Genomic DNA, 26,443 nt, shown 5'->3' on the forward strand with positions numbered 1-26,443 from the left:
ATTTATTTTCAGCATAACAGTACTCATTATTTTTTTTTAAACCACACCAGTGCTCCATGCAATCTGTGCCTTCTATAATACCTACTACCTGGTACCCCAAACTCCCACCCTCCCGCCATTTCAAACTCCTCAGATTATTTTTTAGAGTCCATAGTCTCTCATGGTTCACCTCCCCTTCCAATTTCCCCCAAATCCCTTCTCCTCTCTAACTCCCCATGTCCTCCATGCTATTTGTTATACTCCACAAAAAAGTGAAACCATATGATAATTGACTGTCTCTGCTTGAATTATTTCACTCAGCATAATCTATTCCAGTCCCGTCCATGTTGCTACAAAAGTTGGGTATTAGTCCTTTCTGATGGAGGCATAATACTCCATAGTGTATATGGACCAAGTCTTCCTTATCCATTCGTCTGGAGCTCAATCACAAGGAAAAGTTCAGAAGGAACTCAAATACCTGGAAACTAAAGATCACCTTGCTTAAGAATGCTTGGATCAACCAGGAGATCAAAGAAGAACTGAAACAACTCATGAAAACCAATGAGAATAAAGACACTTCGGTCCAAAACCTGAGGGATCAGCAAAGGCGGTCCTAAGGGGGAAATACATAGCCATCCAAGTCTCCCTCAAAATAATGGAAAAATCCAGAACATAGCAGCTGTCTCTACACCTTGAAAAACTGGAGAATCAACAAGAAATCAAACCAACTCCACACATCAGAAGGGAAATCATCAAGATTAGAGCAGAGATCAATGAGGTAGAAGCCAGAGATACAGTAGAACGTATCAATGAAACTAGAAGCTGGTTTTTTTGAAAAAGAATCAATAAGATCGATAAACCATTGTCCACACTAATTCAAAAGAAAAGAGAGAAAGCCCAAATTCATAAAATTATGAATGAAAAGGGAGAGATCACAACTAACACCAAGGAAGTCGAAACAATCATCAGAAGTTATTATCAACAGTTATATGCCAATAAGCTTAGCAACCTAGATGAAATGGATGCATTCCTGGAAATTTATAAACTCCCAAAATTGAACCAGCAAGAAATTGACAATCTGAATAGACCAATATCTAGTAAAGAGATTGAAGCAGTGATCAAAAAATTCCCAAAAAACAAGAGCCAAGGACCCAATGGATTCCCTGGGGAATTCTACCAAACCTTCAAAGAAGAAATAACACCTATTCTCCGGAAGCTGTTTCAAAAAATTGAAGCAGAAGGACAACTTCCAGACTTTTTCTATGAAGCCAGCATTACCCTGATCCCCAAACCAGGCAAAGACCCTACAAAAAGGAGAATTTCAGACCAATATCCCTGATGAATATGGATGCTAAGATTCTCAACAAGATCCTAGCCAACAGGATCCAACAGCACATTAAAAAGATTATCCACCATGACCAGATGGGATTCATCCCTGGGCTACAAGGATGGTTTAATATTCGTAAATGAATCAATATGATAGAACAAATTAATATGAGAAGAGAGAAGAACCTCATGCTCCTCTCAATTAATGCAGAAAAATCATTTGACAAAATCCAGCATCCGTTCCTGATTAAAAATGCTTCAAAGTATAGGGATAGAGGGAACATTCCTGAACCTCATCAAATCTATCTATGAAAGACCCCCAGCAAATATCATCCTCAATGGGAAAAAGCTTGCAGCCTTCCCATTGAGATCAGGAACAAGACAAGGATGCCCACTTTCACCACTCTTGTTCAACATAGTATTAGAAGTCCTAGCAACAGCAATCAGACAACAAAGAGAAATAAAAGGTATCCAAATTGGTAGTGAAGAAGTCAAACTCTCTCTCTTCGCAGATGACATGATTCTTTATATGGAAAACCCCAAAAATTCCACCCCCAAACTACTAGAACTCACACAGCAATTCAGCAATGTGGCAGGATACAAAGTCAATGTGCAGAAATCAGTGGCTTTCTTATACACTAACAATGAAAATACAGAAAGGGAAATTAGAGAATCAATTCCATTTACTATAGCAGCAAGAACCATAAGATACCTGGGAATAAACTTAACCAAAGAGGTAAAGGATCTGTACTCGAGGAACTACAGAACACCCAAAAAGAAATCGAAGAAGACACAAAAAGATGGAAGACCATTCCATGCTCTTGGATCGGAAGAATAAACATTGTTAAAATGTCTATACTGCCTAGAGCAATCTATACTTTGAATGCCATTCCAATCAAAATTCCACCAGTATTCTTCAAAGAGCTGGAGCAAATAATCCAAAAATTTGTATGGAATCAGAAGAGACCCTGTATCGCTAAGGAAATGTTGAAAAACAAAAATAAAACCGGGACATCATGCTACCTGATATCAAGCTTTATTACAAAGCTGTGATCACCAAGAGAGCATGGTACTGGCATAAAAATAGACACATAGACCAGTGGAACAGAGTAGAGAGCCCAGATATGGATCCTCAACTCTATGGTCAAATAATCTTCGACAAAACAGGAAAAAATATACAGTGGAAAAAAGACAGTCTCTTCAATAAATGGTGCTGGGAAAACTGGGCACCTATATAGAGAGAAGAATGACACGCGACCATTCTCCTACACAGTAGACAAAGATAAACTCAAAATGGATAAAAGACCTCAATGTGAGACAGGAATCCATCAGAATCCTAGAGGAGGACATAGGCAGTAATCTCTTTGATATCAGCCACAGCAACTTCTTTCAAGATAGGTCTCCAAAGGCAAAGGAAACAAAAGTGAAAATAAACTTTTGGGACTTCATCAAAATCAAAAGCTTCTACACAGCAAAGGACACAGTCAAAAAAACAAAGAGGCAACCCACGGTATGGGAGAAGATATTTGCAAATGACAGTATAGACAAAAGGTTGATATCCAGGATCTATAATGGCTTTTTCCACTGTATATTTTTTCCTGTTTTGTCAAAGATTATTTGTCCATAGATTTGAGGGTCCATATCTGGGCTCTCTACTCTGTTCCACTGGTCTATGTGTCTGTTTTTATGCCAGTACCATGCTGTCTTGGTGATCACAGCTTTGTAGTAAAGCTTGAAATCAGGTAAGGTGATGCTCCTTATTTTATTTTTGTTTTTCAACATTTCCTTAGTGATTCGGGGTCTCTTCTGATTCCATACAAATTTTTGGATTATTTGCTCCAGCTCTTTGAAGAATACCGGTGGAATTTTGATCGGAATAGCATTAAAAGTATAGATTGCTCTAGGCAGTATAGACATTTTAACAATGTCTATTCTTCCGATCCATGAGCATGGAATGTTCTTCCATCTTTATATATATATATATATATATATATATATATATATATATATATATAAATTTGTTTGTTTCTTTTTTTTTAATTTATTTTTTATTTATTTCAGCATAACAGTATTCATTATTTTTGCACCACACCCAGTGCTCCATGCAATCCATGCCCTCTACCACCACCTGGTACCCCAACCTCCCACCCCCCGCCCCTTCAAAACCCTCAGATTGTTTTTCAGAGTCCATAATCTCTCATGGTTCACCTCCCCCTCCAATTTCTCCCAACTCCCTTTTCCTCTCTATCTCCCTATGTCTTCTATGCTATTTGTTATGTTCCACAAATAAGTGAAACCATATGATAATTGACTCTCTCTGCTTGACTTATTTCACGCAGCATAATCTCTTCCAGTCCCGTCCATGTTGCTACAAATGTTGGGTATTCATCCTTTCTGATGGAGGCATAATACTCCATAGTGTACATGGACCACATCTTCCTTCTCCATTCGTCCATTGAAGGGCATCTTGGTTCTTTCCACAGTTTGGCGACCGTGGCCCTTGCTGCTATAAACATTGGGGTACAGATGGCCCTTCTTTTCACAACATCTGTATTTTTGGAGTGAATACCCAGTAGTGCAATGGCAAGGTCATAAGGAAGCTATTTTTAATTTTTTGAGGAATCTCCACACTGTTCTCCAAAGAGGCTGCACCAACTTGCATTCCCACCAACAGTGGAAGAGGGTTCCCTTTTCTCGACATCCCCTCTAACACATTTTGTTTCCTGTCTTGCTAATTTGGGCCATTCTAACTGGTGTAAGGTGATATCTCAATGTCGTTTTAATTTGAATCTCCCTGAGGGCTAGTGATGATGAACATTTTTTCATGTGTCTGATAGCCATTTGTGTGTCTTCACTGGAGAAGTGTCTGTTCATATATTCTGCCCATTTTTTGATATGATTGTCTGTTTTGTGTGTGTTCAGTTTGAGGAGTTCTTTATAGATCCTGGATATCAACCTTATTTCTGTACTGTCATTTGCAAATATCTTCTCCCATTCCCTGGGTTGCCTCTTTGTTTTCTTGAGCATTTCCTTTGCTGTGCAGAAGCTTTTGATTTTGATGAAGTCACAAAAGTTCATTTTCGCTTTTGTTTCCTTTGCCTTTGCTTTCTTTTGATTTCCATTTGCACGATGTATGTTTCTCCATTGTCTTACATTAATCTCCAGGTGTGTTTAGGTCTAAAATGAATCTCTTGTAGGTAGCATACAGATGGTTCTTTTTTTTTTGTTGTTCTGTTTTGTTTGTTTGCTTGTTTTTTATCCATTCTGACATCCTATATCTTATGATTAGAGAGTATTCCTTTTATATTCAAAATAATTATTGATAAATATGTATTTTTTACCATTTTATTACTTGGTTTGTCTTTGTTTCTTCTGGAGATATTCTTTGCTTTTCTGTTGTCTTTGTCACTTTTGGTCTTTATTTCCCAGTAAAAGTCCCATTAATATTTCTTGCAGGGCTGGTTTTGTGGTGATAAACTCTTTTAGCTTTTGTTGGTCTGGAAAACTCTATCTGTCTTTCTGTTTTGAATGTTAGACTTGATGGATAGAGCATTCTTGATTGCAGGTTTTTCCCATATTGGCATGGGAAATGTTGGCATGTTGAATATATCGTGTCACCCTCTTTTTGCTTGCCAAGTTTCTCTGAAGAGTACAATTAGCCTTACCGTTTTCCCTTGTAATTGAAGGACTTCTTTATCTTGGTGCTTTTAGAATTCTTTAGAATTCTTTCTTTATACTATTTGCAAATTTAAATACAATATGTAATTGGTGTTAGACTGCTTTTGTTGATTTCAGTGGATGTCCTCTGTTTCTCCTGAACATGAATGTCTGTTTCCTTCCCTAGATAAGGAAAAATTTCAACTATTTTTCCTCAAATAAACCTTCTTCCTCTTTTCTCTTTTTCTCCTGGGACTTCAATAATATGCATGTTATTACATATTATGGAATCACTGAGTTTCCTAGGTCTATACTTGTAATCCATAGTTCTTTCTCTCTTTTGTTCATCATTTTCCATTGTTCTATCTTCTATATCACTTATTCATTCCCACTTTTTCCATCCGTGTGGTCTTGACAGCCAAACAGTTTCAAATTTGTTATTGCACTTTCCATTTTTGACTGTTTTTAAAACTCTTTTACCTCTGTGGTCTGGTTCTCTCCAATGTCTTCCATGCTTTTCTAAAACATAGCAAGTATACTTATGATTGTTGCTCTAAATGCTCCATCAGGCATATTACTTACATCTTTTTCAGTTAGATCTCTAGTTGTGACCTTGTATTGCTTCTTTTGGGTGAATTCCTCTGCCTTGACATTTTGTCTAGGTCTTGGTCTTCTTCTATGTGTTAGAAAACCCTGTAATGTTTCTTGCTCCTGGGAATAACGGTTTTATGAAGGAGAGGTCGTTCAATGTCCAGGGCCTGGCACTTTAGGGAATGTCTTTGGTGTGTGCTTCAGGTACTCTGCTGCTGTGTTTTGGCTGCTCTATCTCTCAACTCAGTCATCTCCAGAGGCTCACTTTGTCTGCAGTGGGCAGTATTTGAACCTTAGCCAGAATGTGGTGAGATTTAACTAGCCATGTTCTGGTTGGCTGGTTAAATGAGAATGATGCTACTTCAACTAGAACTGAACCCTTGTAGAGCTCTATAGTTCTTAGAGGTGGTGTGTGCAGGGGGTTTCTGTTGGCCTTCTGGGTAAAGGGCCCGCTGCACTGGTCCTTGGGCACTAGAGATACCGGCAGAGTGAAGGGTGGCCATACTTTGTGTAAACAGGGTAGGCAGCCAGAGTTGGCACTGTGCTGTTTACTAAAGCTTGTTTATGCTGAGGGGCAGGGGCGGGAAATGGTGCCAGCCATCTCCTTTCTCCCCAGAGTTGGGTCTCCATAGTATCTGCTCTCAGGGAACCACTCCCAGAAGAGTGAATCATTTCCTTTCATGTGTCCTAGGCATTTTTGGATTGCTGTTTTCATTCTGTCTGTCTCTGTGTTGCCTGACTGCTGGGAGCAGCACAGTGCACTTTGGGCTCTATCTCAGCCAAGGCTGCTGACTTTTAAAACTCCAAACTTTAAGAATGTGCTGTGGCAGGGGCCTGCACTGGTCTTCTGAGGGAGGGTTTAACCTAGAAGGGAAGTTGCATATGAGCTCAGGCGTGTGGAACTGGAAGCAAAGCAGGCCAAAGAGCCAGTGTCCAGGTTAAGAGCCCTCAGCAGGTATCTCTGCAGCTATGCTAAAGGGCAGAGAAAGGAAATGGTGCCCACCACCATTGCTCCTGGCTCTTTTTCTCCTGGAGAGGCATCTCTGCAAATGCCACCTCTCACAGATGCACTGGAAGAAGAGCCAACAGTCTGTCCCCATGCACCTTAGGCAACCCTCAGATCATGTCATCTGCCCTGGGGTTGCTTGCCTGACTTCTCTCCAGGAGTAGGGCAGGATCCTCAGGTCTCTATCCCAGCCAAGCATACCAGCCTGTAGAACTCCAGTCTTTGAACCCCACTGGTTGCAAAAGCACAAAAATCATCCCTTCTCATTTTCCCAACCAATGGCTTTGGGGAAGTGCTCTCCTTGTGCATATCCATTTGCAGCCCTCTCTCTCACCTCTCTCTGCTATCAGGGCTCCCTCCTTCTTGCAGCACCCACATTCCATTTCTCCCCCAAACCATATATATACATATATGCTTTTTTTAAATGTTTTGACCATTTATTGAAGGGAAGTGGTAGTTTATCTCTCACCCAACTAATGCAGTGACATACTAATTGGTATGCTTATTCTTAAATTTTAAACACTCTTTGACTCATCTTCTTATCTCTTCTGATCTCCACCTTCTTCATTCTCTCTAAAATGTTCAAAGTCTCTTGCTCTAAAGTCTAGAGTGCTCTATTTACCACAAAAACATACTTAGTAGTGTGCACATCAGATGTATACAGCTCAATAAAAGATAAAAACTGAGTATGCACATGGAGCTACCACTGGATTTACCTTTTGTTTATCATATATATATATATATATATATATGTTTTTTAATTACATTTATTTATTTTTAGAAAAGCAGTATTCATTATTTTTTTAAATTTTTTATTTTTTATAAACATATATTTTTTTCTCCCTGATATGAGGAAGTAGTATTCATTATTTTTTTAAAATTTATTTTCAGTATAACAGTATTAATTGCTTTTGCACCACACCCAGTGCTCCATGCAAACCATGCCCTCTCTAATACCCACCACCTGGTTCCCCCAACCTCCCACCCCCTGCCCCTTCAAAACCCTGTTTTTCAGATTCCATAGTCTCTCATGGTTCACCTCCCCTTCCAATTTCCCCCAACTCCCTTCTCCTCTCTAACTCCACATGTCCTCCATGCTTTTTGTTATGCTCCACAAATAAGTGAAACCATATGATAATTGACTCTCTTTGCTTGACTTATTTCATGAAGCATAATCTCTTCTAGTCCCACCCATGTTGCTACAAAAGTTGGGTATTCATCCTTTCTGATGGAGGCATAATACTCCAGAGTGTATATAGACCAAATCTTCCTTATCCATTTATCTGTTGAATGGCATTGGATGCTCTTCAACAGATGAATGGATAAGGAAGATGTGGTCCATATGTATATGCTTTAATTGCTGTAAACTTGCCTCTCAGAACTTCTTTTGTTATATCCCACTCTTTTTTTTTTTTTTTTAAGAAAAACAACTAAGAAAAACGGAAGTGAAAACAGTTTTTCATAAATTCAGGCACCTCTGCTTACAAGAGTCAAAGTCTGGGCTGGAAGTAAGTCATTGTTGTAAGATTTCTTTTCCTTGACTTCTCATGGTTCTTGGTCATGCTGCTTTGAGGAATGAAGAGGAAGACCAGACTAAGATTGCTAGGCAGTAGAGCAAAGTTTACTGAGTGACAATACAAAGCTCCTGGAGGAAGGGACCTGAAAGGATTGCCGGTTTGGCCTGGTGGTTTGGCATTTAGATCTAGGGGATTTTCTGGGCTCATTGGCAGGCTCTTTGTTTTAAACTGATTAAGGCTCCAAGTGCCTCTCACCCAGTCATATTTTTGTCATCTACTTATCACATAGGAAAGGGTGCAGGGTTCCCTCCAGGGTGGTGTAAAATTCTTTTAAGGGTGGTTTCCTCTTAGTGCATTGGGGGTGGGTGTAGGGGCAATTGTCACTGCCTGCCTTTCTTCCAGCTATCCTTCATTATCATCAAGGAACCTAATCTAACTTTGCTCTAGTCTCTCTGGGGCAACTGGAAGATGAAAGCTTCATTTCAAAGAAACAGATGAACAAAAAGGAGAAAAATGGGATAAACTTGGAGATACAACAAACACAGAAACTAAAATAGAAACAGAAGCTGATGGATATAGTCATAGTGATGTAGTTTTTGAATGCAGATAGGAACCAGAGCAGACGGCCAAGAAAGAATTCTTGAGATATCTTTGGTGCAGAAAGGTGATTTTATTACAGGAGGGAGACAGGACCCTTGGGCAGAAAAAGCTGCTGCACCAAGGCTATAAGGGGTGACTGATTATAAACTTGGGTGTTGGGAGAGATAAGGAAAAACGGAAGTGTGAAAAAGGACTGTCATATGCTAATGAGAACCTAATAAGACATTGGAGGCCTTGCCTTTGTTTAGTTAAGTTTGTTTTTCCCTCTATAAGTCATTAACATTAATACAGTTGGGAGTTTCCTTCTGGAAGTTGGGTTATTCATAAGAATGCTTTCATCCTGGGACGCCTGGGTGGCTCAGTTGGTTAAGCAGCTGCCTTTGGCTCAGGTCATGATCCCAGCATCCTGGGATAGTGTCCCACATCGGGCTCCTTGCTTGGCAGGGAGCCTGCTTCTCCCTCTGCCTCTGCCTGCCATTCTGTCTGCCTGTGCTCGCTCTCTTTCCCTCTCTCTGACAAATAAATAAAATCTTAAAAAAAAAAAAAAGAATGTTTTCATCCTGTAAATCACTTCAATGTTTATAAACTGAGGGAGACTCACCTCCCACAGGACTGTGACCTCTGTACATTAACCATCTGTTTTTCTTCCCTGAGCTTTAGGGCAGCTAGGAATGCCTGAAGAATGTCACACAGATCCTCACCATAGAGGGAGAGGGGATTGCATGTCACCTTGTGCTTTGCCCCCAGTTTGCCTTCTGCTCCCTCATCCATAGGGAACAGCCTCCATAGAGACACAGCCAGATAAGACATGCTAAAAACACAAATAAAAATCTGGCAGTGTCACTGTTCTGATAAACAGCCTCATGTCTGGGAGAAAGGCAGTATATTATCTAAACAAATAAGTTTAAAACTACAGGTTTAAAAATACTTTGTTTGAAAGTACTATTGCAGTAGGAGGAAGGAGACTTGTAATAGAGAAACAGTCTAACCATATAGATACAAGTACAATCATCACAAAGGCCAGGCAGAAATGAATTTTCTTCTGTGAGGATATGTCAGCAAAGTGAGAAAAAAACAGGGTATAGAGGGAGTGGGATAATCAGGTAATATTTTTCCCTGAGGTCTTATGATTCTTAGGAGGGATTGTCAAGGAGGAGTTATATATTGGGTCAAGATAACAGTGAATCAAAGTTTAGGGCAGGGGAGAATGGAAAGAAGCTTAACTAATGTTTATTAGTTTTCTACTTTGTTTAGATTGATTAGTGGGGATGAAGAAGAAAATTATCCAGAGCAGGCCCAGGCCAAGAGGTCCCAGAAGATTAAAAGTTAAAACCCAAAACCAGAGATAACCTGAAGCCCTACTGGGAGGAAGAGATAACCAAATGCTTCTGCTTCTGTAAACAAGCTTCCCACCATCTGTAGGCTCCCCACACTACTATTCCCACGTAAAGCAGGCCCCACTCCCCCAGTTTAAACCTACCTACCAGCAGTCACCACAGCCCTTGGAAGCTGAATGCCTGCAGTCCCCTATAAAAGCCCTATACCTTTGCTCCAGGGCCCTGTACTTGGAGCACAAGCTCTGGGGCCACTGGTATAAAATAAATCTGAATTCTCTGACTACTCTTGAGTGTCACTTGGACTCTCACAGTTCTGATTTTTTTTCCACAACAGGGTCAAACAACTCAACAAATCTTTCTGGTCTCTATTTCAAGAAAGAATGGGAATATAAAGGGTCTGTATCTGACCTCATTATTAATAAATTTAAAAGTGGGGCATTTGGGTGGCTCAGGTCATACTCCCAGGGTCCTGCACAGAGTCCGGGGTCGAGCCCAGCATCAGGCTCCATAATCAGTGGGAAGCCTGCTTCTCCTTCTCACTCCCCCTGCTTGTGTTCCCTCTCTCACTGTGTATCTTTCTGTCAAATAAATGAATAAAATCATTTTAAAAATATATTAAGGTTGATATCCAGGATCCGTAATGAACTCCTCAAACTCAACACACACAAAACAGACAATCATATCAAAAAATGGGCAGAAGATATGAACAGGCACTTCTCCAATGAAGACATACAAATGACTATCAGACACATGAAAAAATGCTCATCATCACAGGCCATCAGGGACATTCAAATAAAAACCACATTGAGATATCACCTTACACCAGTTAGAATGGCCAAAATTAGCAAGACAGGAAACAACATGTGTTGGAGGGGATGTGGAGAAACGGGAACCCTCTTCCACTGTTGTTTGGAATGCAGGTTGGTGCAGCCTCTTTGGAGAACAGTGTGGAGATTCCTCAAGAAATTAAAAATAGAACTTCCCTATGATCCTGCCATTGCACTACTGGGTATTTACCCCAAAGATACAGATGTCGTGAAAAGAAGGGCCATCTGTACCCCAATGTTTATAGCAGCAATGGCCACGGTCACCAAATTGTGGAAAGAACCAAGATGCCCTTCAACAGACGAATGGATAAGGAAGATGTGGTTCATATACACTATGGAGTATTATGCCTCCATCAGAAAGGACTAATACCCAACTTTTGTAGCAACATGGACGGGACTTGAAGAGAATATGCTGAGTGAAATAAGTGAAGCAGAGAGAGTCAATTATTATATGGTTTCACTTATTTGTGGAGCATAACAAATAGCACGGAGGACATGGGGAGTTAGAGAGGAGAAGGGAATTGGAGGAAACTGGAAGGGGAGGTGAACCATGAGAGACTATGGACTCTGAAAAACAATCTGAGGGTTTTGAAAGGGCGGGGGGTGGGAGGTCAGGGTACCAGGTGATGGGTATTATAGAGGGCATGGATTGCATGGAGCACAGGGTATAGTGCAAAAATAATAAATATTGCTATGCTGAAAATAAATAAAAAATAAATTTAAAAAAATTATCTTACACTGTTGGTGGGAATGCAGGTTGGTGCAGCCTCTTTGGAGAACAGTGTGGAGATTCCTCAAGAAATTTAAAATAGAACTTCCCTATGACCCTGCCATTGCACTCCTGGGTATTTACCCCAAGGATACAGATGTTTTGAAAATAAGGGCCATCTGTACCCCAATGTTTATAGCAGCAATGGCCACGGTCGCCAAACTATGGAAAGAACCAAGATGCCCTTCAATGGACGAATGGATAAGGAAGATGTGGTCCATATACACTATGGAGTATTATGCCTCTATCAGAAAGGATGAATACCCAACTTTTGTAGCAACATGGACAGGACTGGAAGAGATTATGCTGAGTGAAATAAGTCAAGCAGAGAAAGTCAATCATCATACGGTTTCACTTATTTGTGAGGGCACGGATTGTATGGTGCACTGGGTGTGATGCAAAAATAATGAACACTGTTATGCTGAAAAAATAAAAAATTTTAAAAAATTATAAGAGAATATCATGTGCTCACTTAGAAAAAATGTTGAATTTCTAGAGGCAAAACCAATTTTTAAAAATTCTGAGTTACCAATAAAAAGCAGGAATATACTCTGAAAAACAATATGTGGTTTATTATTATTATTATTTTAAATTAAATTAATTTATTTATTTTCAGAAAAACAGTATTCATTATTTTTTCACCACACCCAGTGCTCCTCTGTAGGTTTTGAAGGGACGGGGGGTGGGAGGTCGCAGTACCAGGTGGTGGGTATTATAGAGGGCATAGATTGCATGGAGCACTGGGTGTGGTGCTAAAATAATGAATACTGTTATGCTGAAAAATTAAAAAAAAAGCAGGAATATAAAGAGACTGAAAACCATAGGAGCGGGAGACAAGATGGTGGGGAAGTAGGAGGAGGAGCCCTTTCAACCTGTACCCTGAAGTGAGCTGATTACCTTCTAAAGAACTCCAATCACCCACGAAATCAGCTGAGATCAGAATTATACACGTCTGGATCTCTACCGGAGCAGAAGACGCCAGTGGGCAGAGTAACTGAGACAGAAGATAGAATTAGTGATCTGGAGGACAAACAGATAGAGAGAAAGGATCAGGAGGAAGCTGGGAACAAACAGCTTAGAAGCCATGAAAAGAGAATCAGGGAAATAAATGATGCCATGAAGTCTTCCAATGTCAGAATTATTGGAATCCCTGAAAGGGAGGAGAAAGAAAGAAGTCTAAAAGATATAGTGGAACAACTTCTTCATGAAAATTTTTCAAATCTCATGAAAGGAACCAGCGTTCATGTACTAGAGGCCGAAAGGTTTCGACCCAAGATTACAGATTCTCGAAAGTCCTCAAGACACCTAATAGTAAGAATGAAGAATTATAATTGTAGGCAGAACCTCTTGAAAGCAGTTAGGACAAAGAAGATCCTTATGTACAGAGGAAAGCCCATCAGAATAACGTCAGACCTGTCCACGGAGACCTGGCAATTCAGAAAGGGCTGGCAAGATATATTCAGGGCACTGAATGAGAAGAACATGCAGCCAAGAATACTTTATCCAGCAAGACTGACATTCAAAATGGATGGAGAGATAAAGAGTTTCCAGGACCGGCAAGGCTTAAACGACTATGCAACCACCAAGCCGATACTGCAGGAAATATTAGGGGGGCTTCTTTAAAGGAGGAAAAAGCCCAAGAATAGCATTGAACAGAAATATAGCGACAATCTACAGAAAGAAAGACATCAAAGGTAACACGATGTCAATAAAAACGTATCTATCAATAATCACCCTCAATGTGAATGGCCTAAATGTGCCCATAAAACAGCACAGGGCTGCAGACTGGATAAAACGACAGGACCCATCTATATGATGTCTACAAGAGACCCATTTTGAACCTAAAGATACACCCAGACTGAAAGTGAAGGGATGGAGAAACATCTTTCATGCCAATGGGCCTCAAAAAAAGGCTGGGGTAGCGATTCTCTTATCAGACAAATTAGATTTTAAACTAAAGACTGTAGTCAGAGATACAGAAGGACACTACATCATTCTTAAAGGGACTATCCACCAAGATGATCTAACAATTGTAAATATCTATGCCCCCAATATGGGAGCAGCCAATTACATAAGAAAACTGTTAATCAAGATAAAGAGTCACATTGATATGAATACACTAATCATTGGAGATCTTAACATGCCTCTCTCAGAAATAGATCATCGAAGCAGAAAACCAATAAAGAAGAGCATTGAATGACACATTGGACCACATGGACCTCATAGATATATACAGAACATTCCACCCTAAAACAACAGAATACTCATTCTTCTTAAGTGCACATGGAACTTTCTCCAAAAAAGACCACATACTAGGTCACAAATCAGGACTCAACCAATACCAAAAGACTGAGATTATTCCCTGCATATTCTCAGATCACAATGCTTTGAAACTGGAGCGCAATCAAAGGAAAAGTTCGGAAGGAACTCAAACACCTGGAAGCTAAAGACCACCTTGCTTAAGAATGCTTGGATCAACCAGGAGATCAAGGAAGAACTGAAACAATTCATGGGAAACCAACGACAATGAAGACACTTCGATCCAAAACCTATGGGGTACAGCAAAGGCAGTCCTAAGGGGCAAATCCAAGCCTCCCTCAAAAAAATTGAAAAATCCAGAACACAGCAGCTGTCTCTACACATTAAAGAACTGGAGATTCAACAACAAATCAAACCAACTCCACACATAAGAAGGGAAATAATCAAGATTAGGGCTGAGATCGATGAGGTAGAAACCAGAGATACAGTAGAATATATCAATGAAACTAGAAGCTTATTTGACCATAGAGGTGAGGGTCCATATCTGGGCTCTCTACTCTGTTCCACTGGTCTATGTGTCTGTTTTAATGCCAGTACCATGCTGTCTTGGTGATCACAGCTTTGTAATAAAGCTTGAAATCAGGTAACATAATGCTCCCCGTTTTATTTTTGTTTTTAAACAACTCCTTAGCGATTCGGGGTTTCTTCTGATTCCATACAAATTTTTGGATTATTTGCTACAGCTCTTTGAAGAATACCGGTGGAATTTTGATCAGAATGGCATTAAAAGTATAGATTGCTCTATGCAGTATAGACATTTTAATAATGTTTATTCTTTTGATCCAAGAGCATGGAATGGTCTTCCATCTTTTTGTGTCTTCTTCAATTTATTTCATGAGTGTTCTGTAGTTCCTCGAGTACAGATCCTTTACCTCTTTGGTTAGGTTTATTCCCAGGTATCTCATGGTACTTGGTGCTGTAGTAAGTGGAATCGATTCTCTAATTTCCTTTTCTGTATTTTCATTGTTAGTGTATAAGAAAGCCACTGATTTCTGTACATTTACTTTGTATCCTGCCACGTTGCTGAATTGCTGTATGAGTTCTAGTAGTTTGGGGGTGGAGTCTTTTGGGTTTTCCATAAAATCCAGAACACAGAAGCTGTCTCTACACCTTAAAGAACTGGAGAATCAACAACAAATCAAACCAACTCCACACATAAGAAGGGAAATCATTAAGATTAGAGCTGAGATTGATGAGGTAGAAACAAGAGATAAGGTAGAATGTATCAATGAAACTAGAAGCTGGTTTTCGGAAAGAATCAATAAGATCGATAAACCCTTGGCGACACTAATCCAAAAGAAAAGAGAGAAAGCTGAAATACATATAATTATGAATGAAAAGGGAGGGTTCACAAAGAACACGAAGGAAGTAGAAACAATCATCAGAAGTTATTATCAACAATTACATGCCAATAAGCTTAGTAACCTAGATGAAATGGATGCATTCCTGGAAAACTATAAACTCCCAAAACTTAACCAGGAAGAAATCGACAACCTGAACAGACCAATATCTAGTAAAGAGAATGAAGCAGTGATCAAAAACCTCCCAAAAAAACAAGAGCCCAGGACCTGACGGATTCCCTGGGGAAATCTACCAAACCTTCAAAAAAGAAATAACACCTATTCTCCGGAAGCTGTTTCAAAAAATTGAAGCAGAAGGAAAACTTCCAGACTCTTTCTATGAAGCCAGCATTACCCTGATCCCCAAACCAGGCAAAGACCCTACCAAAAAGGAGAATTTCAGACCAATATCACTGATGAATATGGATGCTAAGATTCTCAACAAGATCCTAGCCAACAGGATCCAACAGCACATTAAAAAGATTATCCACCATTACCAGGTGGCATTCATCCCTGGGCTACAAGAAAGGTTCAACATTCACAAATCAATCAGTGTAATAGAACAAATTAATAAGAGAAGAGCGAAGAACCACATGGTCCTCTCAATTGATGCAGAAAAAGCATTTGACAAAAACCAGCATCCGTTCCTGATTAAAACGCTTCAACGTATAGGGATAGCGGGAACATTCCTGAACTTCAACAAATCTATCTATGAATGACCCACAGTAAATATCATCCTCAATGGGAAAAAGCTTGCGTCCTTCCTGTTGAGATCAGGAACACAATAAGGATGCCCACTCTCATCACTCTTGTTCAACATAGTATTAGAAGTCCTAGCAACAGCAACCAGACAACAAAGAGAAATAAAAGGTATTCACATTGGCAATGAAGAAGTCAAACTCTCTCTTCACAGATGACATGATTCTTTATATGGAAAACCTAAAAGACTCCACCCCCAAACTACTAGAACTCATACAGCAATTCAGCAACGTGGCAGGATACAAAGTCAATGTACAGAAATCAGTGACTTTCTTATACACTAGCAATGAAAATACAGAAAAGGAAATTAGAGAATCGATTCCACTTACTACAGCACCAAGTACCATGAGATACCTGGGAATAAACCTAACCAAAGAGGTAAAGGATCTGTACTCGAGGAACTACAGAACACTCATGAAATAAATTGAAGAAGACACAAAAAGATGGAAGACCATTCCATGCTCTTGGTTCGGAAGAATAATCATTGTTAAAATGTCTTTCCTACCTAGAGCAATCTATACTTTTAAAGTCTTTCTGATCAAAATTCTACTAGTATTTTCCAAAGAGCTGGAGCAAATAATCCAAAAATTTGTATGGAATCAGAAGAGACCCTGAATCACTAAGGAAATGTTGAAAAACAAAAATAAAACTGGGGGCATAACGTTACCTGATTTCAAGCTTTACTACAAAGCTGTGATCACCAGGAAAGCATGGTACTGGCATAAAAACAGACACATAGACCAGTGGAACAGAGTAGAGAGCCCAGATATGGACCCTTAACTCTATGGTCAATTAATCTTCGACAACACAGGAAAAAATATACAGTGGAAAAAAGACAGTCTCTTCAATAAATGGTGCTGGGAAAACTGGGTAGCTATATGTAGAAGAATGAAATTCCACCATTCTCTTACACCATACACAAAGATAAACTCAAAATGGATAAAAGACCTCAACGTGAGACAGGAATCCATCAGAATCCTAAAGGAGAACACAGGCAGTAATCTCTTCGATATCAGCACAGCAAATTCTTTCAAGATATGTCTCCAAAGGCAAAGGATATAAAAGCAAAGATGAACTTTTGGGACTCCATCAAGATCAAAAGCTTCTGCACAGCAAAGGAAACAGTAAACAAAACAAAGAAGCAACCCACGGAATGGGAGAAGATATTTGCAAATGACAGTACAGACAAAAGGTTGATATCCAGGATCTATAATGAACTCCTCAAACTGAACACACAGAAAACAGGCAAACATATCAAAAAATGGGAGGAAGATATGAACAGACACTTCTCCAATCAAGACATACAAATGGCTATCAGACCCATGAAAAAAATGTTCATCATCACTAGCCCTCAGGGAGATTCAAATTAAAACCACATTGAGATAACACCTTACACCAGTTAGAATGGCCAAAATTAACAAAACAGGAAACAATATGTGTTGGAGAGGATGTGGAGAAAGGGGAACCCTCTTCCACTGTTGGTTGGAATGCAAGTTGGAGAACAGTGTGGAGGTTCCTCAAGAAATTAAAAATAGAGCTTCCCTATGACCCTGCAATTGCACTACTGGGTATTTACCCCAAAGATACAGATGTTGTGAAACGAACGGCCATCTGCACCCCAATGTTTATAGCAGCAATGGCCACGGTCGCCAAACTATGGAAAGAACCAAGATGCCCTTCAACGGATGAATGGATAAGCAAGATGTGGTCCATATACACTATGGAGTATTATGCCTCCATCAGAAAGATGAATACCCGACTTTTGTAGCAGCATGGACAGGACTGGAAGAGATTATGCTGAGTGAAATATGTCAAGCAGAGAGAGTCAATTATCATATGGTTTCACTTATTTGTGGAGCATAACAAATAGCATGAAAGACATAGGGAGATAGAGAGGAAAAGGGGGTTGGGGGAAATTGGAGGGGGAGGTGAACCATGAGAGACTATGGACTCTGAAAAACAATCTGAGAGTTTTGAAGGGGCGGGGGGTGGGAGGTCGGGATACCAGGTGATGGGTATTATAGAGGGCACGGATTGCATGGAGCACAGGGTGTGGTTAAAAAATAATGAATACTGTTTTTCTGAAAATAAATAAATTGATAGCTGTAAAAAAAAAAAAAAACCAACAACTCCTTGAAAAACACATTAAAAAAACAAAAAAAAAGAATTCCTAGCAACGAAGAAGTCAAACCTCTCTCTTTGCAGATGACATGATTCTTTATATGGAAAACCCAGAAGACCCACTTATTATAAATGCTTTTTGAAAAAGTTTATGGCAAAAGTGGTGGGGATTTTGAGATACAGTCCACAAAGGAAAGAAAAAACAAATTATTATTTGTTTGTTTGGACAGGGAAATATTTATCATATTTGCAAGCTGAATGAAGTTGGAAGGAGAGCTTATAATGCAAAAAAAAAATGTAAATGGCAGAACAAGCAGGACAGGGAATGAACCTGAGGATTTAGAATCTGGGTAATAACTACAAGGCCAACTCCTCCACCGAATACACTCTGAGAGTGTCCTACAGCTGCCACAAAACTCACCTTAAGATCTGGGGCAGAGTCTTCACCATGAAACGGACCCTTGTTTCCTAGTCAGCAATTTAGAAATGGGCCATTAGTGCCTCCTGAGGATAGGGTAGAAGTCTGGAGCATCTGTGCTCATTTATTGAGAGACCAGAGATGCCAGGCCAGGAATCATACCCAACAGGACTCATTAACATCCTGTTTTGTGGACCATCATTTCCAGGGGGAGGCCCTTTCAGCTGAGATGAGAAGTCCCTGGGAATGGTAGGCATGGAATAAAGCAAAGAGGGTGGAGTCATGGAATATGGAGCCAGAACAGCCTCCCTAAGGACAGGGCCCTGGTTCACTGTTCTCCCCAGGGAGAGTGAGGCTAGGCATGGCAGGGCCTCCCTTGGGCAGCTCTTCCAATATGTACTTCTCCCAGATTCCTGCTGCTTTCCTCTTTGCTCCCAGACCTTAACAAGAGTAAATGACAGTCTGAGCATCTGGACCCAAGAACTCAGTCTCACACCTTCTCCAGAGCTGGATGCTGGATAGGTTCTTGACCTGGAGACCTGGGTGATAGAAGCAGCACCTGCTAAATTCTCCACAGGTGTGAGAACAGGAAATACATCTCTGAAGTAAGAGCTTCACAGAAACTACCCAAGACTATTAGCCCTCTGTCTCTATTACATCTCTGTAGCAGACCTGTGGAGGAATAGAAGGACCAAAAGAAGTGGCCCTGACATCTATGTTGGTCAGACTCCTCAAACTCTTAACCCAACTTGGCAAAATTTGAACCACCTGGACACTCTTAGAAAAGCTTACTCTTTCTGCATTTCCACAGGAAAATCCTTGACTCTCAAACAATCCCTGAGGCAGATTGCGAGGCTGGGCAGCTAGTCTTCCCACTATCTGAGGTAAAGACTTTATCTCTCTTTCAGGGAAGTGTGCAGACTCTAGATATATTGAGTTTTGAAACGGAGCCCAAAGCAGACCCTAAGAGCTTAAGCTATACTGTTTTCCAGACTCTCTAGTGCTTTGGGCTCTGTACCCCATCCTAATGACCTACCTCTATTCCTGGTTTCCTAAACATGAAAAATCCATGAAAATGAAGACAGAGTCTGTGCCACATCCCAGGTCTGAATGACCACTTACTGGTGGAAGTATCAGTACCTGTCGATACAGCTCAGGCTTTGCTGGCCTCTGATATGGGATTTTTGTACCTATCTGGTAATAAATCCCTCCAAATCAAAAGACCATCTAAGAGCCAATGATATACATGTCATATGCTCTAATGCTTTCCAGAACAGGAATTCATCCTGTCTATCCTGTGGCCATTCAATCCAATGTAGACACTCTGGCCCTGCAGGAAGGAGATTGGGAATCTCAGTCAGGTGTAATAGAGGACAGAGAATTATTGAGCCTGATTACAACATGCAACACACTCTTTTGTTAAGAGCAGCTTTCATCCTTTTTCCTAAACACAAAACACTCTGATCTTCCTGGGCAGGGCCTCATTAGTTATCAGATTTGAGTTCTCCCAGGCTCCCATGTTTGCATAACCAGTAAAGAAACACCTGTGTTGTAATTGATCTTAAAGGTTTAGCTCATAAAGGTAATACCATGTCAAACACTCCATCCCCTGGTCTCAGAGAGTATGGAATCCCTTCCCCCTCAAACTCATGGAGAGTATGGAGCTGGACCAGGGAAGTGACTAAGGTGGATCTATTTTAGCTCTTCCTATGAGACTTATATCTATAGCCTTGAATGCTACAAACAAACTTGGATAAGTTATATGAAAAATGCAGGGGAAGTGCTTTGTTGAAATCACACTTCTGTACTGGCTTTAGAACTTTATATTCAGAACAGGTTGTTAGGACACTAAGTAGGTATTTAAATTATTAGACAAACAGTTTACTTAAAACATATGTACAAAAATAACCAAGGCCTTGGATTCTAGGATATTGATTTCTAGAGAAATGATTTAATCATTGTGGAAAGATACATGTCAACGTTTGACGTCCTGAATAACATTTTTGTGTAGTAATGTATTAATATTTGGCTACTGTGATGTTTGCTCTCCATTCAGATGGATATTTCATTAAGGAAGAATTAAAAGTGTCAGAAACTGAGAGGTTAACAGGTCAAGTCCATTTCCAGTAGGAAAGACATTGCCTCATTGGATTCATGTTGGCCATCATCAGGAGCCTGTGATGTTACAAACTAGGGACCACCTTAGCAAAAATTCACTGAGAATGTATTTGATTCTAGGAAACTAAAGAAACAACACAGAATGGAGCACTGGAACTCCACCTTGGGAAGTGGCTTTATATTGATGGGGATTCTGAATGACAGTGGGTCACCTGAACTGCTCTGTGCCACAATCACAGTCCTGTACATGTTGGCCCTGACCAGCAATGGCCTGCTGCTCTTGGTCATTACAGTGGATTCCCGGCTCCACGTGCCCATGTACTTCCTGCTCAGGCAGCTCTCACTCATGGATCTCCTCTTTACATCTGTTGTCACTCCCAAGGCTGTCATGGATTTTCTGCTCAATGAAAACACCATCTCCTTTGTGGGCTGTGCCCTTCAGATGTTTCTGGCATTGATGTTGGGTGGTGCAGAGGATCTGCTACTGGCCTTCATGGCCTATGACAGATATGTGGCCATTTGTCATCCTCTGAACTACATGGTCTTCATGAGGCCAAAGGTCTGCTGGTTCATGGTGGCCACAGCCTGGGTACTGGCATCCCTATGTGCCTTTGTTTATACTGTGTATACCATGCACTATCCCTTCTGCATGTCCCGGAAGATCAGGCACCTGCTCTGTGAGATCCCACCTTTGCTGAAGTTGGCCTGTGCAGATACCTCTAGATACGAACTGTTTGTGTATGTGTTGGCTGTAACCTTCCTGATGCCCCCTCTTTTTACTATTATTTCCTCTTATGCACTAATCCTGTGTACTGTATTTCGGGTGCCTTCAAGTGAGGGGAAGCAGAAAGCCCTAGTCACCTGCTCTTCCCACCTGATGGTGGTTGGGATGTTCTACGGAGCTGCCACATTTATGTATGTCCTTCCCAGTTCACTCCATAGCCCTAAGCAAGACAACATCATCTCTCTTTTCTACACAGTTGTCACTCCAGCCCTGAATCCCCTTATCTACAGTCTGAGGAATAAGGAAGTTATGGGAGCCTTTAAAAGAGTCCTGGGAAAATACATGCTGTGACACATTCCAACATCTAGAAAGAGCTTCTCGCTGTCCCTCAGAGTTCATTTCTCTTCAAAGATTTCTGCTAATGCCCATGGCAAAAGCACCATAATGCAAAGGGTATTTTTTTTTTTTTTTAAAGATTTTATTTATTTATTTGACAGAGAAAGATCACAAGCAGGCAGAGAGGCAGGCAGAGAGAGAGAAGGAAGCAGGCTCCCTGCCGAGCAGAGAGCCCAATGTGGGACTTGATCCCAGGACCCCGAGATCATGACTTGAGCCGAAGGCAGCGGCTTAACCCACTGAGCCACCCAGGTGCCCCCAAAGGGTATCTTCTAATAGTAAAATGAAAGAATGTAATTTGACTTGTCAAATGAATTAATGTGTCTGTATTTTTACCATTTTATTTTATTTTTTGAAGTGCAGTTGACAAAGAGTTTTACATTAGTTTCAGGTATGCAGCATAGTGATTTGACTAGGTCTGTATTTTATGGGACAGTCACCACAAAATGTAGCTACCATCTGTTATTGTACAACACTATTACAGTGCTATGGAGTACATGCCCTTTATCCCCACTGTACCTTTTATCCTGGTGACTTATTTTTTCTATAACTGAAGCCTGCATCTCTCACTGCTCTTCAACCATTTTCACCACCCTTCAACTCTCCCTCCCCCCAATGCTCTGGCAACCACCAGTTTGTTCTCTGTATTTATGGTTTTTTTTTTTAAGATTTATTTATTTATTTGACAGACAGAGATCACAAATAGGCAGAGAGGCAGGCAGAGAGAGGAGGAACCAGGCTCCCTGCTGAGCAGAGAGCCCAATGTGGGGCTCGATCCCAGGACCCTGGAATCTTGACCTGAGCCAAAGGCAGAGGCTTTAACCCACTGAGTCACCCAGGCACCCCTATGGTTTTTTTTGTTGTTGTTGTTGTTTCTTTATTCTTGTCTTTTGTTTTAAAATTCCACATATAGGTGAAATCATATGTATTTGTCTTTCTCTGACTTATTTCACTTAGCATTATATCCTCAAGTTTCATCCATATTACCATAAATGGCAAGATTTCATCTCCTTTTATGGCTGATAAATATATATATATATATACCACATTCAAGAGGCACTTGGGTTGCTTTTATTATATTGGCTATTGTAAATAATGCAGAAATAAACACAGGTACATTTATATCTTTATGAATTAGTGTTTTCATTTTCTTTGGGAAATAACCATTAGTGGAACTACTGAATCATATATTATTTCTGTTTCAATTTTTTGAGTAATCTCCTTACTGTTTCCACAGTACAGTGGCTGTACCAATTTTCATTCCCACCAACATTGCACAAAATTTTCTTTTTCTCCACATCGGCACCAATACTTATTTCTTGTCTTTCTGATCCTAGCCATTCTGATGTGTTTAAGGAGATATTTCATTATGAAATGCTCTTTTAAATCTTTTTCCATCTGGTTATTTATAAGAAAAATTATTCACAGTCTACTTAAAATTTTCTGTCTGTTTTCACATGTAGCTACTGAGTTAAATGAGCCCAGGTGCTTTTACAAGTTTTGGACTGACAGACCTCTGACTGGGGAGTCCATACTAGACCAACATATGAACCAAAGAAAAGAAAGTTTCAAATGGGAAGCCTAAGCAAGCCCCATGTCAGGGGAGCAGACCTTGAGATTTGCACTAATTTTAGACCAACTGACCCTGTTAAATGATCATGTAGGCAGTCTAATTAACTACTAATAGTTTATATGCATTTCTGTCATGTTCTCTCCTTTTTCCAAGCAGCCTTCACAGAAAACACCTGGATTTTCTGACAGGTGTTATTGTTTGTCTTTTTTTTTTTTAATTAACATATATTCTTTGTTCCAGGGTACAGGTCTGTGATTCATCAGTCTTACACAAGTCACAGCATTCACCATAGCACATACCCTCCCCAATGTCCATCACCCAGCCACCCTACCCTCTCACCCCCCTCTCCTCCAGCAACCCTCCATTTGTTTCCTGAGATAAAAGTTTCTTATGGTTTGTCTCCCTCTCTGCTTTCCTTTTGTTTCATTTTTTCCTCCATTCCCCTATGATCCTCTGTCTTGTTTCTCAAATTCCTCAAATCAGTGAGATCATAAATGATAATTGTCTCTCTCTGATTGACTTATTTCACTTAGTACAATACCCTCTAGTTCCATCCACCATGTTGCAAATGGCAAGATTTATTTTGTTTGATGGCTGCATAATATTCCGTTGTATATACCACATCTTCTTTATCCGTTCATCTGTTGATGCACATCTAGGCTCTTTCCATAGTTTAGCTATTTTGGAAATTGCAGCTATAAATATTCTGGTGCAAGTGCCCCTTCAGATCCCTACATTTGAATCTTTATGGTAAATACCCAGTGTCATATGGTAAACACGCAGTGTCCATTGCTGTGTCATAGGGTATCGCCATTTTCAACTATTTTGAGGAACCTGCATAATGTTTTCTAGAGTGACTGCACCAGCTTGCATTCTCGCCAACAGTATAGGAGGGTTCCCCTTTCTTTGATCCTTGACAACACCTGTCATTTCCTGACTTGTAAATTTTAGCCATTCTGACTGGTTTGAGGTGGTATCTCACAGGTTTTTTAAAATTAATTTTTATATAAACATATAATGTATTTTTAGCTCCAGGGTATAGGTCTGTGAATGAATCGCCAGGCTTACACACTTCACAGCACTCACCATAGCACATACCCTCCAAATGTCCATGACCCCACCACCCTCTCCTGACCCCCCTCCCCCAGCAACCCTCAGTGTATTTTATGAGATTAAGAGTCTCTTATGGTTTGTATCCCTCCCAATCCCATCTTGTTTCATTTATTCTTCTTCTACCCCCAAACCCATGTTGCATCTCCACTTCCTCATATCAGGGAGATCATATGATAGTTGTCTTTCTCTGATTGACTTATTTCGCTAAGCATGATACGCTCTAGTTCCATCCATGTTGTTGCAAATGGCAAGATTTCATTTCTTTTGATGGCTGCATAGTATTCCATTGTGTATATATACCACATCTTCTTGATCCATTCATCTGTTGATGGAGATCTTGGTTCTTTCCATAGTTTGGCTATTGTGGACATTGGGGTTATAAACATTTGGGTGCACGTGCCCCTTCAGATCACTATGTTTGTATCTTTAGGGAAAATACCCAGTAGTGCAATTGCTGGGACATAGGGTAGCTCTGTTTTCAACTTTTTGAGGAACCTCCATGCTGTTTTCCAGAGTGGTTGCACCAGCTTGCATTCCCACCAACAGTGTAGGAGGGGTCCCCTTTCTCCACATCCTCACCAGCATCTGTCATTTCCTAATTTGTTAATTCTAGCCATTCTGACTGGTGTGAGGTGGGATCTCATTGTGGTTTTGATTTGTATTTCCCTGATGCCAAGTGATGTGGAGCATTTTTTCATGTGTCTGTTGGCCATCTGGATGGCTTTTTTGCAGAAATGTCTGTTCATGTCCTCTGCCCATTTCGTGATTGGATTATTTGTTCTTTGGGTGTTGAGTTTGCTAAGCTCTTTACAGATTTTGGATACTAGTTCTTTATCTGATAGGTCATTTGCAAATATCTTCTCCCATTCTGTCAGTTGTCTTTTGGTTTTGCTAACTGTCTCCTTTGCTGTGCAAAAGCTTTTGATCTTGATGAAATCCCAATAGTTCATTTTTGCCCTTGCTTCCCTTGCATTTGGCGATGTTCCTCACTAGGTTTTGATTTGTATTTCTCTGATGCCGAGTGATGTGGAGCACTTTCCATGTGTCTGTTGGCCATCTTGATGTATACTTTGAAGAAATGTCTGTTCATGTCTTCTACCCATTTCTTGATTGGATTAATTGGCCTTTGGGTTTTGAGTTTGATTAGTTCTTTATAGATTTTAGACACTAGCCCTTTATCTGATATGTCACTTGCAAATATCTTCTCCCGTTATGTTTATTGTCTTTGTTTTCATTGGCTGTTTCCTTTGCTGTGCAAAAGCTTTTGATCTTGATGAAGTCCCACTAGTTCATTTGCCTTTGGTGATGTTTCTGGGAAGAAGTTGCTGTGGCTGAGATAAAAGAAGTTGCTGCCTGTGTTCTCCTCAAGGATTTTAATGGATTCCTGTGTCACATTGAGGTCTTTCATCCATTTTGTGTTTATTTTTGTGTGTGCTATAAGGAAATGGTCCAGTTTCATTCTTCTGCATGTGGCTGTCCAATTTTGCAACGCCATTTGTTGAAGATGCTGTCTTTTTTCCATTGGACATTCTTTCCTGCTTTGTCAAAGGTTAGCTGAACATAGAGTTGAGGGTTTATTTCTGGGCTCTCTATTCTGTTCCACTGATCTATGTGTCTGTTTCTGTACCCGTACCATACTGTCTTGATGATGACAGCTTCATAATAGAGCTTGAAGTCTGGAATTGTGATGCCGCCAACTTTGGCTTTCTTTTTTGACATTCTTCTGGCTCTTCATGGTCTTTTCTGGTTCCATATAAATTTTAGGATTATTTTTTCTGTTTTGTTGAGAAAATTGATGGTATTTTAATGGGGATTGCATTAAATGTGTAGATTGCTCTAGGTAGCATAGATGTTTTCATGATATTTGTTCTTCTGGTCCATGAACATGGAATGTTTTCCCATTTCTTTGTGTCTTCCTCAATTTTGTTCATGAATAATCTATAGTTTTCTGAG

The 26,443-nt window shown here is 40.2% G+C and overlaps 1 protein-coding gene across 1 annotated transcript; it reads left to right on the forward strand.

Moving 5' to 3' along the window:
- Window positions 1-20,826: 20,826 nt before the first annotated feature.
- Window positions 20,827-21,759, forward strand: LOC123391547 (olfactory receptor 2AG1-like). The gene has a single exon (XM_045078274.1). The coding sequence runs from the start codon at window positions 20,827-20,829 to the stop codon at window positions 21,757-21,759; it is 933 nt and encodes a 310-aa protein (XP_044934209.1).
- The last annotated feature ends 4,684 nt before the right edge of the window (window positions 21,760-26,443 follow it).

The sequence above is a fragment of the Mustela putorius genome, unplaced genomic scaffold (genome assembly GCF_011764305.1).
Source record: "Mustela putorius furo isolate JIRA1106 unplaced genomic scaffold, ASM1176430v1.1 tig00000238_pilon_pilon_pilon, whole genome shotgun sequence".
NCBI lineage: Eukaryota > Metazoa > Chordata > Mammalia > Carnivora > Mustelidae > Mustela > Mustela putorius.